This window comes from Strix aluco, chromosome 7, assembly GCF_031877795.1.
Source record: "Strix aluco isolate bStrAlu1 chromosome 7, bStrAlu1.hap1, whole genome shotgun sequence".
NCBI lineage: Eukaryota > Metazoa > Chordata > Aves > Strigiformes > Strigidae > Strix > Strix aluco.
Window position 1 is genome coordinate 30010465 of NC_133937.1, and position 14158 is coordinate 30024622.

General features: G+C 39.8%; 1 protein-coding gene across 8 annotated transcripts in view; it reads left to right on the forward strand.

The window, feature by feature from the left end:
- Positions 1-9359, forward strand: part of ADD3 (adducin 3) — a 102460-nt gene extending 93101 nt beyond the window's left edge. For 7 of the 8 annotated variants that reach the window (XM_074831230.1, XM_074831231.1, XM_074831232.1 and 4 more), the window contains 6 exons: positions 713-970; positions 2017-2136; positions 3455-3544; positions 4762-4885; positions 6174-6269; positions 6965-9359. In XM_074831230.1, coding sequence (XP_074687331.1) covers positions 713-970; positions 2017-2136; positions 3455-3544; positions 4762-4885; positions 6174-6269; positions 6965-7263 — 987 coding nt within the window. In that variant the 3' untranslated portion in view covers positions 7264-9359. The remainder of the gene's footprint in view (positions 1-712; positions 971-2016; positions 2137-3454; positions 3545-4761; positions 4886-6173; positions 6270-6964) is intronic. The other variant, XM_074831236.1, reaches the window with a different exon arrangement.
- Positions 9360-14158: the final 4799 nt, after the last annotated feature.

Consider the following 14158-nt stretch of genomic DNA (forward strand, 5'->3'; position numbering starts at 1 on the left):
TTTTATTGTATATGAAATCTCTTCTGCTTGGTTTAGTTTTTATTATGTTAATGTATCTGACAGTAGTATTCTGTCTTGATAAGAATTTATAATGTTTTGAACTTAAATTTTGTTCAACTCATCTCACAAACATTTGCTTTTTATAGTAGCTTAGTAATAAAAATGTATTTTAATCGCCAGCAAGTAAATTGACATAGCAGATTCCCTCTGTATTTTGTTACTAACTCTAATATTAGGAAAAAAAGATGGTAATTTGTTATTTGTTTGAAATGGCCATTTCACTGCACTATGAATTCTGGAACAGCATTCAATTCAAATAGAGTGAGGAATGGGGGAGTGTCATGAACTAGGATGTGCCGTTGTGCAAGACAGATAAACGTCCTCATGAACACTACCTAGGTCATAGCCTGAGCAGGGCGTCATTTGGTGGTCACGCGTTCATGAAGGTGGGAGGAAGATGAAGTGTGTGTGGGGTCCTGTTCAGTTCCTACTGTGCTGTATTTTAGATGGGTCTCTTGAATGTTAATAATATGAATGAATGGTGGATGAGATGACACCACTAGTCCATTCTCTAAAGAGCTCAGTGGACCTGTTTAATGCATATAGGGCAGCACAAAACTTCAATGACGTATTTGGATACTTTTTCCTGATTTTTTGGGTTTTAATTTTAATTTTTTTAAAACAATTTTTTCTTTTTTTTCCTCCTCCATAGGGATACAGAACTGGCTATGCCTATAGGCAGCCATTAGTCAGGGAAAAACCCAGACATAAGAGCGATGTTGAGATCCCAGCCACTGTGACTGCCTTTTCCTTTGAAGATGATACAGTCCCACTTTCCCCCCTGAAATTCCTGGCACAGAGGCAACAGAGGGAAAAGACAAGATGGCTGAACTCTCCAAACACATACTTGAAAGTTAATGTGCCTGAGGAGTCCTGGAATGGGGAAACCAGTCCCAGGACTAAGATCACGGTAGGTAGATGTTTTAGGCAGTAAATTTACTTTAGAAAGTAAATTATGAACAGAGGAGATCTTTAACAGGATTAGCAAATAAGTTTATCAAGCAAATAAAAACAGACTTTGGGGAAACTTAATGGCATTAGTACTAAGGGTCCCCTCTGTTTGGGGAAGTGGGGTTTAGCTGTTTGGAAGAGTAACAGTTTATGATAGAATTTGACAATGATTTCCCACTTGTTACTAGCTCCTTTGATTCCTGAAGTAGAAAACAGTTTTTCTACCATATCTTTTTATGCTATCAATTATCCACCAAACATAGTAAGGTTTTAAATCACCCGTGGGTTGTTCTCTATACAAGGGAGACACAAGCTCTAATTCATCTCTAACTGCTCGTTTTCTGTTTGTGAGCCTACTGAAAACAGACTTCAAAGAGTCTGTTCATGCTACTACTTTCAGTGATGAGCAAGAGTTTTCTCCTTTGGCTCACCAAGATTCTTCCACTGTGTTTTCAGCCTGGAGAGAAGTGGCTCTCTTGGGACTATGAAGCGTGTTATTTGCTATTAGGCTACTCCCAGTGGCATAGTACAATTATAAAAGCATCAGCTCCTCCTGCTGGCAGGCTAGCAAGTTTCTGAACTTAAGTTTGGGAGGAACACCCTCAGCAACTGATTTAAAACCCTGCTTACAAAGGAAAAAAACTACAGACAGAGGTGGAAGTTGATCGCATGAACAGGGGCTCTGGTGCTGGTGGATCTATATGTTGAGTTACAAGGAAGTGTGATCCTTTCTAAATATAACTTCATTAGTACACAGTTTTTCAGGAATGTATTTTAGTGTTTACAAAAAGTAATCTTGATACGTGTTCAAGGCAACTTAAATTCTCTTGGGCAAACATACAGGCTTGTAAGGAGTTGGGGTTATTTTGTGGGTGACATGTGGTATTGAGAATCAAGTCAGGAAGTCCTTTCTTTATATCTCTACTTGAACAATAAGACAACACTGTGAATTGTTCTTTCCCAGCATTGCTGGGTTTTTTAACTTCTTTTTTTTTGTTCTTTAAGTGGATGAAAGCTGATGACTCCTCCAAGACTAGTGGAGGAACGCCAATCAAAATTGAAGATCCAAACCAATTTGTTCCTCTAAACACAAACCCAAGTGAAGTGTTGGAAAAGAGAAATAAGGTAAAAGAAGTGTAATGAAGAAAATTGTAACATTTCCAGATAAAATTGTATGTTCAAATAATGATTCAACACAGCAGTAAAATAACATTTTCAGAGGTTCTGATTTTACTAAGAAGTTTCTTCTATTGTATGTGATTTTTGGCACTAAAAAGCATGTATTTAAATGAATGATATACATGAAGTCTGTAGATACATATGCAATATATATGTAAATTTTTAATGCAGTAGTTTGGTAAAGGATGAGTATTAAGTCTGGAAATGATAGACTGGAAATGGTAGTCACTGCTATTTAGTATTATATTTAGTGGATAATTAGGTGTCAACATGAACTGAATTGCTGTGCGTCATCTACAGCGTGATTCAGTCCCAGAGTGTAGTCTCACTCTGTTCTGTATTAATTCTCCTAGCACTTAGCAAGCTGGAGTTTCTCTGTTTCAGTCTGCTTCCTAATGGCAGTAGAAAAAAGAAAATGGGAGGTTATTGTTGGACCTCTCTGTAAACATAGATATCTCGCTGCTTTTCCCTTCCAGCATATAAGACGCTGACTGTCAGACTGACCAAATACTCCACCCTAGGCATAACTATATTAACAGATATTCAGGACATTTTCCATTTGATTACATATTTTCTTCTTTCTTGGAAAGCACCATATCAGTATCCACGGGGACTGAACTGGAGTCAGAAGGAGCAACTCCCTTAGAACCGGAAAGGCACCTTCTAAGCATATAGAGATTAATAATACAAGTCCCAGACAATGATTTTTAAATTCATGCATGTCAGTGTCTCATTAGATGGTTTATTCCTATTTTTCTGCTGTAGATTTTTTGTGTGTGTGTGTGTGATCTGTATTTGTATTTATATCTGATCTGTCAGTCTCTTAAGCGCTAATGTGAAGCTAAGGCTGTTGGCCTGGGGAGAATAATGAGGTATTCACAAAAGGAAAAACTTTACCAACCTTTGTGATCACAGATTGATCTCTTAATAGCTTAACACAGGTCACTTATTTTGGCGGGGTGAAGAGGACGGGTTGAGACACACACTGTTCCTTGGAGCTTATTTCTAAATACTGGCTTTCATGAAATGCAGGAGCTGGGGCTAGGGTGGATATTTGGGAGTACCTAAAGGGTTAAACAACATATGCAGTGTATTTGGAGCTGGAAGGAGAGATCTTAATTTTTTGGTGCAGCAGCATACAGCTTGATCCTCCAGACATTCACTGCTGCCTGCGTTACTGGCTTTGCAAAGCTGATGGACATAGGATTTGTTAAAGAAAAATAAAAAATATATGTTTCTAACCCAGTTTCTTTTCTCTGTATAGATAAGGGAGCAAAATCGATATGACCTAAAGACAGCAGGACCACAGTCTCAGCTGCTCGCTGGGATTGTTGTGGATAAAAAGCCGAGTCCAGTGAGTAGGACATAATTAATTGATTTACATATATTTGGATTATTCGGCTGCCTGTCTTTCAAACATCAGTTTGGGCCATTTTCTTTCTAAATGCTTTGTTAGAACTGATTATTTTAATGCCAGGTTTTGGATGTGCAATAATTATTCATGTTTCGTTTCAGAGGTTTAAAATGTTAGTTTCAAATGGAGATGTGCATGGTAGGTTTGCCTGCTATTAATATTAATGAAGTAAGACCCTTGTCTAAGACCATTTAAGCTAACGAGTGATGAACTTTGCAATGCATAGTGCCAAAAATAGTTCTTTCATCAGTCTGTGAAACTGCTGCTAAAGGAAATGACTGAAGCCCAGAAATAACTGCATTTAAAAGATGGGATGGGACCATGTAGAAGGCAGTTTTCATTAGAAACGGGCTTCTTATTGGGCGGGAGGGTTTCCAGTGTCTTACCTGTCCACACCATCTTGTCTTGAGTAGAATACTCTTAATTCCAAATAGTACAGATATCCCTAATAAGGTTATCTAACAAACTGTGCTGAATTGTAATTGGAATTCTATAGTTTTAAGAGTTTCCACCATCCATGGGTTAGTGCATCTGTTTCCTCATTCTGGTTTCCAACATCCTTTTGAGATAACACTGAGTTTGCTTATTTATTTCAGGCAAAAAGAATATTTTCCAAATGAGTTTTCTTGCAATATGAAAAGAATTTTAATTTTGTCATTGTAAGATTCATCTCAGATCAGCTTTTCCAGTTAGATTCCTAAACTGGAGCATGAGCACAGTTACTTTCCTACAAAAAAAATTTCTAGAACTTGAGGCATTTGCAGAAAATATGGGAAACCTTATTTTTGAATCCCTTCAAAGGGACTCAAAGTTGTTAAAGAACTTTCACTTTTCTGAAGAGTATATTAGTCCCTGAAGTGTAAGCTATTGAGGCAGGTCTCTACTGCTGAAGCTGTCCCACTTTATACAAAAAAAACTCAAATAATGATTGTACTACTGCAAAGGGATGGTGATTTACAGCTCAGTGGTCAGTGTTCATTACTATGTGAATGCCTATTAAATGGGGTAATTTTAGTCTGGATGCATGTGTGGTTTTCTTCTATATTCCCTGCCAGTCTGTGTCACCAAACTTTGGTCAAAAAAAGATACATTAACCACGTACATCTTGCTTGCTTCTTTTATTTAACTGTTAAATTTTGTGGTTTTCTCTTTTCCAGCCAATGCAATTTGAAGATGATGAGCATGCACCACCAGCACCACCCAACCCGTTCAGCCATCTCACAGAAAAGGAACTGGAAGAGTACAAGAAAACAATTGAGCGCAAGCAGCAAGGGTTAGAAGGTCAGTGGTGTGTTTTTAAATGTTGGGGTTTACATTTTAATAATGAATTAATTTCTAGTTTGAAAATACCTACTGTAAAAAATGTATCTGAGTTAATTAGCAGCATATCCTGTTGGCAACTGCTTTGCTTTAGAACTAATCATTCCTTGAGATGGTAGAATTTTTTGTTAAATGTTTTTCTTTTTTACTCTGGTTAATGCTATAATTAAAGCAAGGAAAGGTTTGCACAGAAATGGGGTTGGCAGAAACACTCTTTAACATAATGACTTTTTTTTTTGTCAGAATCGTAGAATAACTTAGGCTGAAAGAGCCTGTGAAGGTCATTTTAGTCCGACCTCCTCCTCAAAGTTGATTTCAAAGTTAGATCAAGTTGCTCAGGTCTGGGTCCAGCTGAGCATTGAATACCTGTAAGGATAATGATTCCACAACCAGTCTGGTAACCTTCCACCTCATTGTGGATGTTTGCTAAGTAATCTAGATGATACATGAATAGTTGACTCTGAAAAGTGATCTTTGCCACTTAGATTCTGAAATAGGTGGCCAGGTAGAAGAAAGCACTGTGATTCTGGGTTCTTCTGATACCTGTTCTGATATCAGAATTCACAGAAAAAGGCTACTGGACTCTCACTTGAAATCTGAGATTGCCATGATACTTTACATTTGGTACAACCGTGTCAACTGGTTCTCCATTTTCTGACCCTTGAATTCCAGTGGTTTTGAGCACACATTTGTAACTTATTATTTTCAGAAGTTTACTGAGATGATTGGTCTTGGATTGTTTCATTTTTCTTTTATTATCCCAATGTGCAAGACCCATCTACTTTCACTTTTTACATCTTCTTCCAATACTACTGTTTCATAGGGAATTACTAACTCAGGGTTGTTTGTTTTTTTTAACAATAACACTTACTATGCACTCTTCTTCACTAATATTGTGTAATAAAATGACTTTGCTATATATCACATTCAGGGCATAGCATAATAGCTTACTATAACAGCAAACTGTGTGACTTATGGCTACATAAAACCATGGGGCATGCTACCCAGAATGCAACCCTGCTACCCTTTTTAATGCTTTCTATTGAGGAACTAATATATAATGATTGTTAGCAGATAAAACGTGTAAATCCATAATTCTACAGAGTTTAAACTGTGTATTGTAACTTATTGAGGTTGTCAGCATGAGCAACGCAATGCTAGCAGAGCTGTAAATCTTGTAGCGCTAGCACTGACATTCTTGCTTGATTTTTACTTTTGCATGGCTACTAATTCACATCTTGTCCTGCAGATGCTGAACAGGAATTATTCTCAGATGACGGTTCATCTGTGTCACAAATTCAGTCACAAACTCAATCCCCGCAAAATGTCCCAGAAAAATTAGAAGGTATTCCATGCAATTTCTATATAATGCCAATGGCTCTGATCACCTGAGTCATCCACTCTTCTGCTGCATTCTTTACACTTGCATGAAGTTGGCTGAGCCAAAAAGAACCCTCTTTTACCAAGTCTGGGTGGGACTCTGTCCAAAAAACTACTTTCCCCAATTTTTTCTGATGCGTAATTCTCACAAACAGAAAATAACATGGGACATACTGAAATTTAGATATTAATGAGGTGGAGGAAATAGGTACTATATTTTGATTTTATTGAAAGCGTTAAGATTAAATTTTTCACCTAAGACTTTTCCAGCACAGTCTAAGAAGGCATTTGGAAAAGGTGGTTCTCTAAAGACGTGTGTGAAATGGCTGCATTTTCATAAATTAGTCTCTTGCAGTAAAATGTAATTCTGATTGTGCTTCAGACTGGATAGACTGTATTTGTATATACTGTGTACAGCTTGAGCTGTATATGTACCTGGCAGAGAGAAGGTTAGCTTTTTCAGTCCATTTTGCTTTAATGACATTTTCACAGTATTTATCTGTTTACAATGAGTGCAGATAAAGGGGGAAAAAAACCCACATGTAAGCACTTTGGGTTTCATTCTTCGGATCACAGTCCAGACTCACAGACTTTGTTTCAGTACTGGTTTTTTTGCATGATAGTGTACGTAAATAATTGCAAAATTCTTTGTTCTTTCAGAAAATCATGAAGATCTCTATACCCAGAATGCTAACCTAATATCTGTGGAGTTGCCAGTTGTGGTGGTGAACGGCAAGGATGATGCTCATGACGTGGAAGATGATCTCACCAAGAGGGTCAGTCAGTTAACCACTAGTACTGTGGAGAGCGTAGAGATTACAATTAAAAGCTCTGAAAAGATAGAAGAGGCCCTGTCCCCTGAAGGGTCACCTTCCAAATCCCCATCAAAGAAGAAGAAGAAATTCCGCACACCATCTTTCCTGAAAAAGAGTAAAAAGAAGGAGAAAGTAGAAGCGTAAGTGCAGTTCTGTTGTGAGGAGACATTGCACATTTTTAACCATTTAAGTTGACCATTAACAGCGTAGTGTTAGGGGTGTGCAGTAACTGGACTTTTAACCTAAACAAAAAGGAACTGGAAGAGGTTTTGCTTTAAAAAAAAAAAAAAAAAACCACAAAAAAAGAACAACAACAAAATCTTCATGTTAGTTGAAAATTAATTCATCTCTCACTTAACTGTGTCCAAAATTGCTGTGAGGGTTGGAAACATTCATTAGTTTCATGTAGAACTACACTGGCAGGTGCTCAGTTACCGTCGTAGCAGGATCGAATACCATCACAGTATGCAGCAGCGAGTTCTGCTTGGAGTATTTTGCAGACCTTAAAATTTTCAGTACAGTTAAAGTCTTTATTAAAGTTACTGTTGAGTGGTCATATGACTTTTTAAAACTGCTGTCTCATTTGGTAACCAGACCATACATTTTTGTATTGTGATTTTGACCATATATTTTATGTTTCTGTACCCCTGTTGAGTGGGTGCATATTAACAGCACACCTTTAAATCTTTTTTAAGATTAGATCGTATAGAAATATTATACACTGGCACATAGTATTAGGGGGAAAAACTGTGTAAGAGAAAGTTTATTTGGAATTATACAAAATGTCTAAAGAATTCCATTCTTCAATAACTTTTTTGCCAAATATTTCATTTTAGTGAAATATAATTTTTGAAGACTTCTTTTTTATTCTATCAGTTGGGGGGGGGGGGAAAACCCTTATTTTTCAAGAAAGGGGATTTTATACACTTAACATTGATAATTTAGTTTAACTGGCAAAACAAAAAGAAGATTTTATATGTTCAAATGTTTGTATACCATTCAGTATAAAGGTATTATAGGCATGTGAACCAAGCATTTAATAGTAGAGTGTATTTAAGAATGCTTGGTTAGAGTATACTTAAATATAATTCAGGAATCCAGGGACTTAGAAATCAAATGATAAAAGCATATAAAATTGAACTGGATTCATGTTTAAAAATTACTTGTGGGTTGTTTTTTTTTTCTCTCATGGTATTGCTAATGAATGAAGAAAAATAATCTCTTAACATAACCAAATGAAGGAAACAAAACTGTTAAAAGGGAAAGTGAAATAGTAAGAAAATAGGAGGAGACAAAGAAAGTAAAAGTTTGGTGATTATTTTTTTTAAATATATGATATGGATTATGGGATATTTTTATTAAATCAGCAAAGTGACATTTCCATATTAGATGTTTTAAATAATTTGTATGGATTCATACAGAGTGCAACACTTTGGGTTTTTCTTCACTTTCATTTGAATTGTAAAAGGGTCTCATGAATCTGTGTTGTCCTTTGGATGAACCCAGAGCAAATCAGAGCCTAGTGCCATGGGTAAGGGTGGTACTGCCACTTACTCATTTTTACTGATATTGTCATTTTAGTACTTTTACTGTATTGTAAATACAAACTAAACATAGAAATTAACATAGGGTTTTCTTCGCTGTGTCAAATTGTCTGTAAATCAGTCATCGCAATAGGAAGTACGTTTTAAAGATCCATGTGATTCCCAAATTGCCAGTTGAAATATTATACAATATATAATTGTTAAATATGGCTGGAGAGTGGTTTGGCATGCAAAAATGTTGATTATAGCATGTTCGGGGGCTGGTTAGCTTTGACCGTGTAAGTGTGATAATGCAATGTTGGAATGGATCCTGGAAACAATTTTCTAGCTATCACTAAATACTGGAATCAGTGTTTTTAATCATAGTGGAAACTTTCAGTTGCTTACTTTGTTTTTTATGTTCTACATTATTTGTGTTGTATTACAACATATGTAGAAACAGTAACCTGTGAACTACGCTTTTCATAACTTTTTTAAAAATATATCTAAATGAATGCAATGTGCATAAATATTTTTTAAAATGCAACCGTGAACTATTTGCACCTTTTGCTAATGCCTCTATTTACTTGCTTTGGCATAAAGAATGAGCCAGCCAACTCTTGTGTCCTGTGGAAAATATATAAATGTTATCTGAAATTGCTCATAGATGTAATGCTAATTAATGTTAAATCACAAATAAACAGTATTTTAAATAGATGGATTTTGTAGAGCAGCCTTTTGTTTATACAGTGCTTTTACACTCTCGCTTGTAGAAAAGATACCTTGATTATGCACATTGCTTCTTAAGGATTAATTCTGAAGATGGCTTCTTGCTTGTGCTTATTCTGAAAGCTATGCAAGAAAAGAGTCTGATCTGATTAGAGAACAGTTGTTTTCTCTGTCACAGGTCCTGGAGATGAAAGAGGACAGGCCTGTGGTGAAATAGGCGGCATTGTCAGGCAGTTGTTTTGAACCCCAGCTAAGTTTGTGCTGCAGGCTTTCCTCTCCCGGGGCACGCTTCCCCATCTTCTTGGTCTGTGTCTTCTGCTCTGCAGCATGGTTTACATCTGACAGCCTGACACACAGGACTTCGGTGGTTTAAGTGCTGTGTAAGTACAGAGCAGGGAAATAGCTTGTGGATATTATGGGGTTTTTTTCATTTTATTAATGAAAACAAAGGGGTTTTTTGTAGGGAAGGCTTTTAATGCAAAGTTATGTGAAGACATCTGTGTCACGCCCGTCCAGCATATGGTATATCTCAGAGTCTCTGAGGCTGCAGAAGTTGCAATGTTATGTTTTTATAGCTATATCAGCTCTGTGAAATGTCTTTAAGGAGTTCAACAATGCTTATTTTTATTGTCCTTCCACAAATCAGCCTTTTGTTTCTGTTTACAAGAAAGTCGAAATCCATCTCTCTGAGTCTGGTGACAGTTTCATGAACTCAGTCCCTGTGTGGGAGGATAATTTTGGTTCAGCATTTTAAATAAATCTTAACCAAGATTCAAGTAATTTTCTTACTATCATTTGTCTCCAGGAGCATCTACAGTCTGCTTAGTGCTGCACTAACATGAAAGTAGACACTATATCAACATGAGGAGCTTCCACTGCCAGGCTAAGTGCATCTGTAGTTCTCTTCTTTGAACTCTCTTTATTCCCAAGAGTTTACAAACCACAACAGACTCTTCATTTTCACTTAGATCTTACTCTTTCACAGTGTTACAAGAAGGATCTGAGATTCCGCAAGCCAAAGCATGGAAATAAAGTAGATGTTCATAACAGGCATAACAGACATTAAGGCTTAAATCTTGGGAAGTAGGAGCCCTTGGAAAGACAAGCTTCAAAATGGATCATTGACATGATAGGAAATAATTATTGCCGTTAGGATGTTTAACCCAAGAGCAGTGCAGAGAAGCAGCAGTGAGTGCTATGAGGAATTACATGCGAGCTACCATCCAAGAACTTTATAGAGGAAAACAAAGGATTTATAAAGTTGCTCATCTTTCTACCCCACTTTTGTGGGATATGGCCATACTAAAATCTGTACTGTGATCTGGGTGATCACCTGCCAACTTCTTTTACAGACTCTCACCTGTTTTGGAGGAGTGTTACATAACAAACCAGATTTTCCTTGATTTGCAAAAATTGCAGAACAAGGTATACTTTAGATCAGGCTTTAGATGCTGCAGGGAGACAGGATTGTGTCATGGTGAAGGCTGTAACAGGCCATTTTGACCAATATTTTCCTGCCTTGCCAGCAGAGTTATTGTACACTGTTGAGCACGTAGCATAAATTGCTGTTTTCTCTGGTGCTCAGTACTTGGGGATTTTCTATTTTCTGGATGCCTGCTTTGCAAAACTTGAGTTTTCACTGATTCAGCCTGTGGAAACTTCTGAAATATGATGTACTGCTAAGTAGCCAAGGACAGGGAGAAGGGGCCACTGTGTCCCAGACTGAGCACGTGGGTCTGATGGAAACTTCTGATGTGAGCGCTGATGTTCCTCCTCTCCCTTCCTGCAAACTGGCGGGGAAATGCATCCCCTCACCCACGGGGTTGCTGCATGGGTTGGTGTTTGTTCTTTCAGGGATCCAGTATGTTAAATGAGGTGGAGGACTCTCTGAAAAAGCACTAATTAGAAACTGCCTGGCGCTGTGCGTGCAGGCTGCTGGAGCGCAGGCAGCCCCTCTGTGGGCATTGCCTCGTGCACGGCTCAAACGGCACGAGCAGCAGCCCGGCGGGGAAGGCCACGAGGCTGTTCCGTGGAGATGGGCGCTTCTGACATTTTAGCTGTCTCAAGCCTATAAACTCCTATTTTTAAAGACTCGCAGACTGGCCAAATGTGCAGAGTCTTAAAGGAATAGTAGAAATCTCATCCCTAATCTAAAGGATGCTCAGCCCTTTGCCGCAATTTCTAATCTCAGTTGCAAAACCAGCAGCAATTGAGGTTTCTAAGAGAGAAGACTGCCAGAATGTAATGTGGAGAAACTTGTATTTTTCTACAGCCTTGTTCTTTGGAAGCATTTGATTACATTAGCTTTACCTTTTATGCATGCCAGCAGTACATGCAAACACACCCAAGCAGTTTTCAGGTGGACCAGCACACACACAGCATGGATAGTTTCAGTCAAGTCTGATCAACTTGTAAGCAAACAAAACAAAGCCTGATGATGAGAAATGGAGGGAAAAGCTGGTCACAGCTTATGCCCCCACCTCTGGTATTACCCAGGTAGATATTTAATCCTTTAAACACACTACTACCTCAACAGTGGTGGGAGCTACACAGGCCAATTATTCTGAGCCGGGGAGTTAGAAAAAAATATTTTCTCAAAAGTCCCTTTACAACTGGTTGCACTGTTCTTCTTTCTGTGTCTGCAAGGAGCAATGTAAATTTGACAGCTGATTGCTCTGAAATTGTGGTTGAGTCCCAAGTCAAACACAGCCTTTGAAAGGTGAAAATTCAAGCGGCCTTTAGATGGCATCAGACTTTCACGTTTGCTGCCTTCATTCCCTGCAGTCGGAAAGCCATTAACAAAGAGCTTTCAAAGAAAGTATTTTGGTGGAGATTTTGTGGGCTGTATTCCAGTTCTAGTGCAGCAAGATGAAAGCAGACATCTGGCTGTCGGACTCATTTTCTTTACTGATGCATTTCAAAATCCAGCAATGGAGCGGGCTTTGTCCAGGAGGCAAGACTCCTCCGCTCCCCTGATCCTCTCATACTTTCACAACTAGCTATGATTTTTTTTTTTCTTTTGCACTTGTGAAGTCACTCCACGGAGCAGAATAATATCCATATGTTCAATCTTTTCTCTCTAGCAACCTTACCCACAGGCCTGAGGGCTCTCAGCATTTCTGGGTGGTTGGGGCAAAAGTGACAGGAGTCCCTGGAGGAGAGTGGGCAGGGGGACAGGCCTGAGAAGCAGCAGAGCTTCAGATGTCTCGTGGTCAGGGCAGAAACTTGCTGATCTCCCCCTCAGGTGAGCTGTGGGTATGTGAATGGAGAACCAGAAGTCATGACAGCTGTGTCTCTAGGAAGATTTATAGTGAAGGAAGATATTTAAAAGTATTAGAAAAACCTGCTGCTTTGGAAGTTCAACCATGCTAGTTTGGAGTGTTGTACTAAATTTTCATAACTTTAAAAGGGAATGGTGTGCTTTGCCACTGCCAACCTCTTTGTGGCCCCTTGCTCTTCAGCAGATAAATTCTGCCAAAGGCACACTTGGGCGTCTTGGTCTTGGTCTCATCTCAGAACTGCACGTTGTTGGAGGCTGAAGGCAAGGTCTCATGAAGTACCACTGCATACTCACCCTCTTCTTAATGCTTTCCTCCAAGTGTCATCTTTTCGGCCTTGTGGGAAATGGGATACTGGGCAAGTTGGACCTTCATTCTGATTTGTTACAGTTGTTTTTCTGTGTTAGTCAAACTTGGGAAGGGAGGGACTGACTTAGTGCTTTGTGCTGGTAACTGTTGTGCATGGAAAATCAGGGGGTGGGGGGTGGAGAGAGAGTGTGGTCAAAGGGACAGATGCCCCAAGTTGTCCAAGAGCAAAAAAAGGCTTGTTTGATTTTTTTAGAAGTGGAACTTTTAAAAGCAGAATTTCCTTTTTGGTCTGTCTTGCCTGACTTTTCTAATTTCTCCTTCCTATCCCTGTAATAGATTAAATTCGGGGAGAGAAAGCCAAAGGTTCAAGTTCACATGAGACAGATGCAGGCGTTTTCCCCACTAGGATCTGATGCTTATGCTTAGGTGTGACATTAGTGCATCCCTGTCACTGCAGGTCCTCAGCTTATCCTTGAAATCAAGCTGGGCTGTGCCACAGACCTATAGTGCCATGGCCAAACAGGGAAAACACAGGGCATTATCCTGTCAGAGTCCCGGGTCACATTTCATACAGAGTCAGACCACACAACGGGGCCAGTGCCCGGGGTCGCTGTCACAGCCTGCGGAGACGCCTGGCAGCGGTTCTGCACTCTTGCCAGCACCACGGAGGTGAAGGCGCCGTTCACCCCCGTGCGCGGCTCTCCTCCTCTCCGTCCTGCCGGAGCTCTGGCCGGTGGAGGGGAGTGCTGCTGGGAGTCCAGCCCAGGTGGGCAGAGGCCATGCTCCTCTTGCCATTGCATCTGCTTGGCCACCCCCGAGGGTGGCTGAGCCCCACGTGGGCCCAGAGGAGCCTCGGCAGCCGCTGCTGAGCTCTGTCTGAAGCCAGCGCGGCTCCTCACCATGCATGTCCCTTTGCTGCCAGCAGCTCCTGGCTATTGTTTTATTTTAAAGTTAGTTACATTAAGTGAAAAGGGAATAAATTTTGGCAGCCGGCAAACACAGGGCTGAGGTTCACTGCCCACCCCGCCAGCTGTGCCGGGCTGCCCGGGCTCCGGGAGACGCGTGTCAGCTCTGACGCATCCCCACGGGTCAGAGCAATGGAAACGGGCCAAACCCGGCTGCCCAGGCCGGCGGGGCACCAGCCCGGCTGCAGGGCTCTCCCAGCGCCCGTGCTGCGGGGCTGCTCTCCGCTGCTCCATT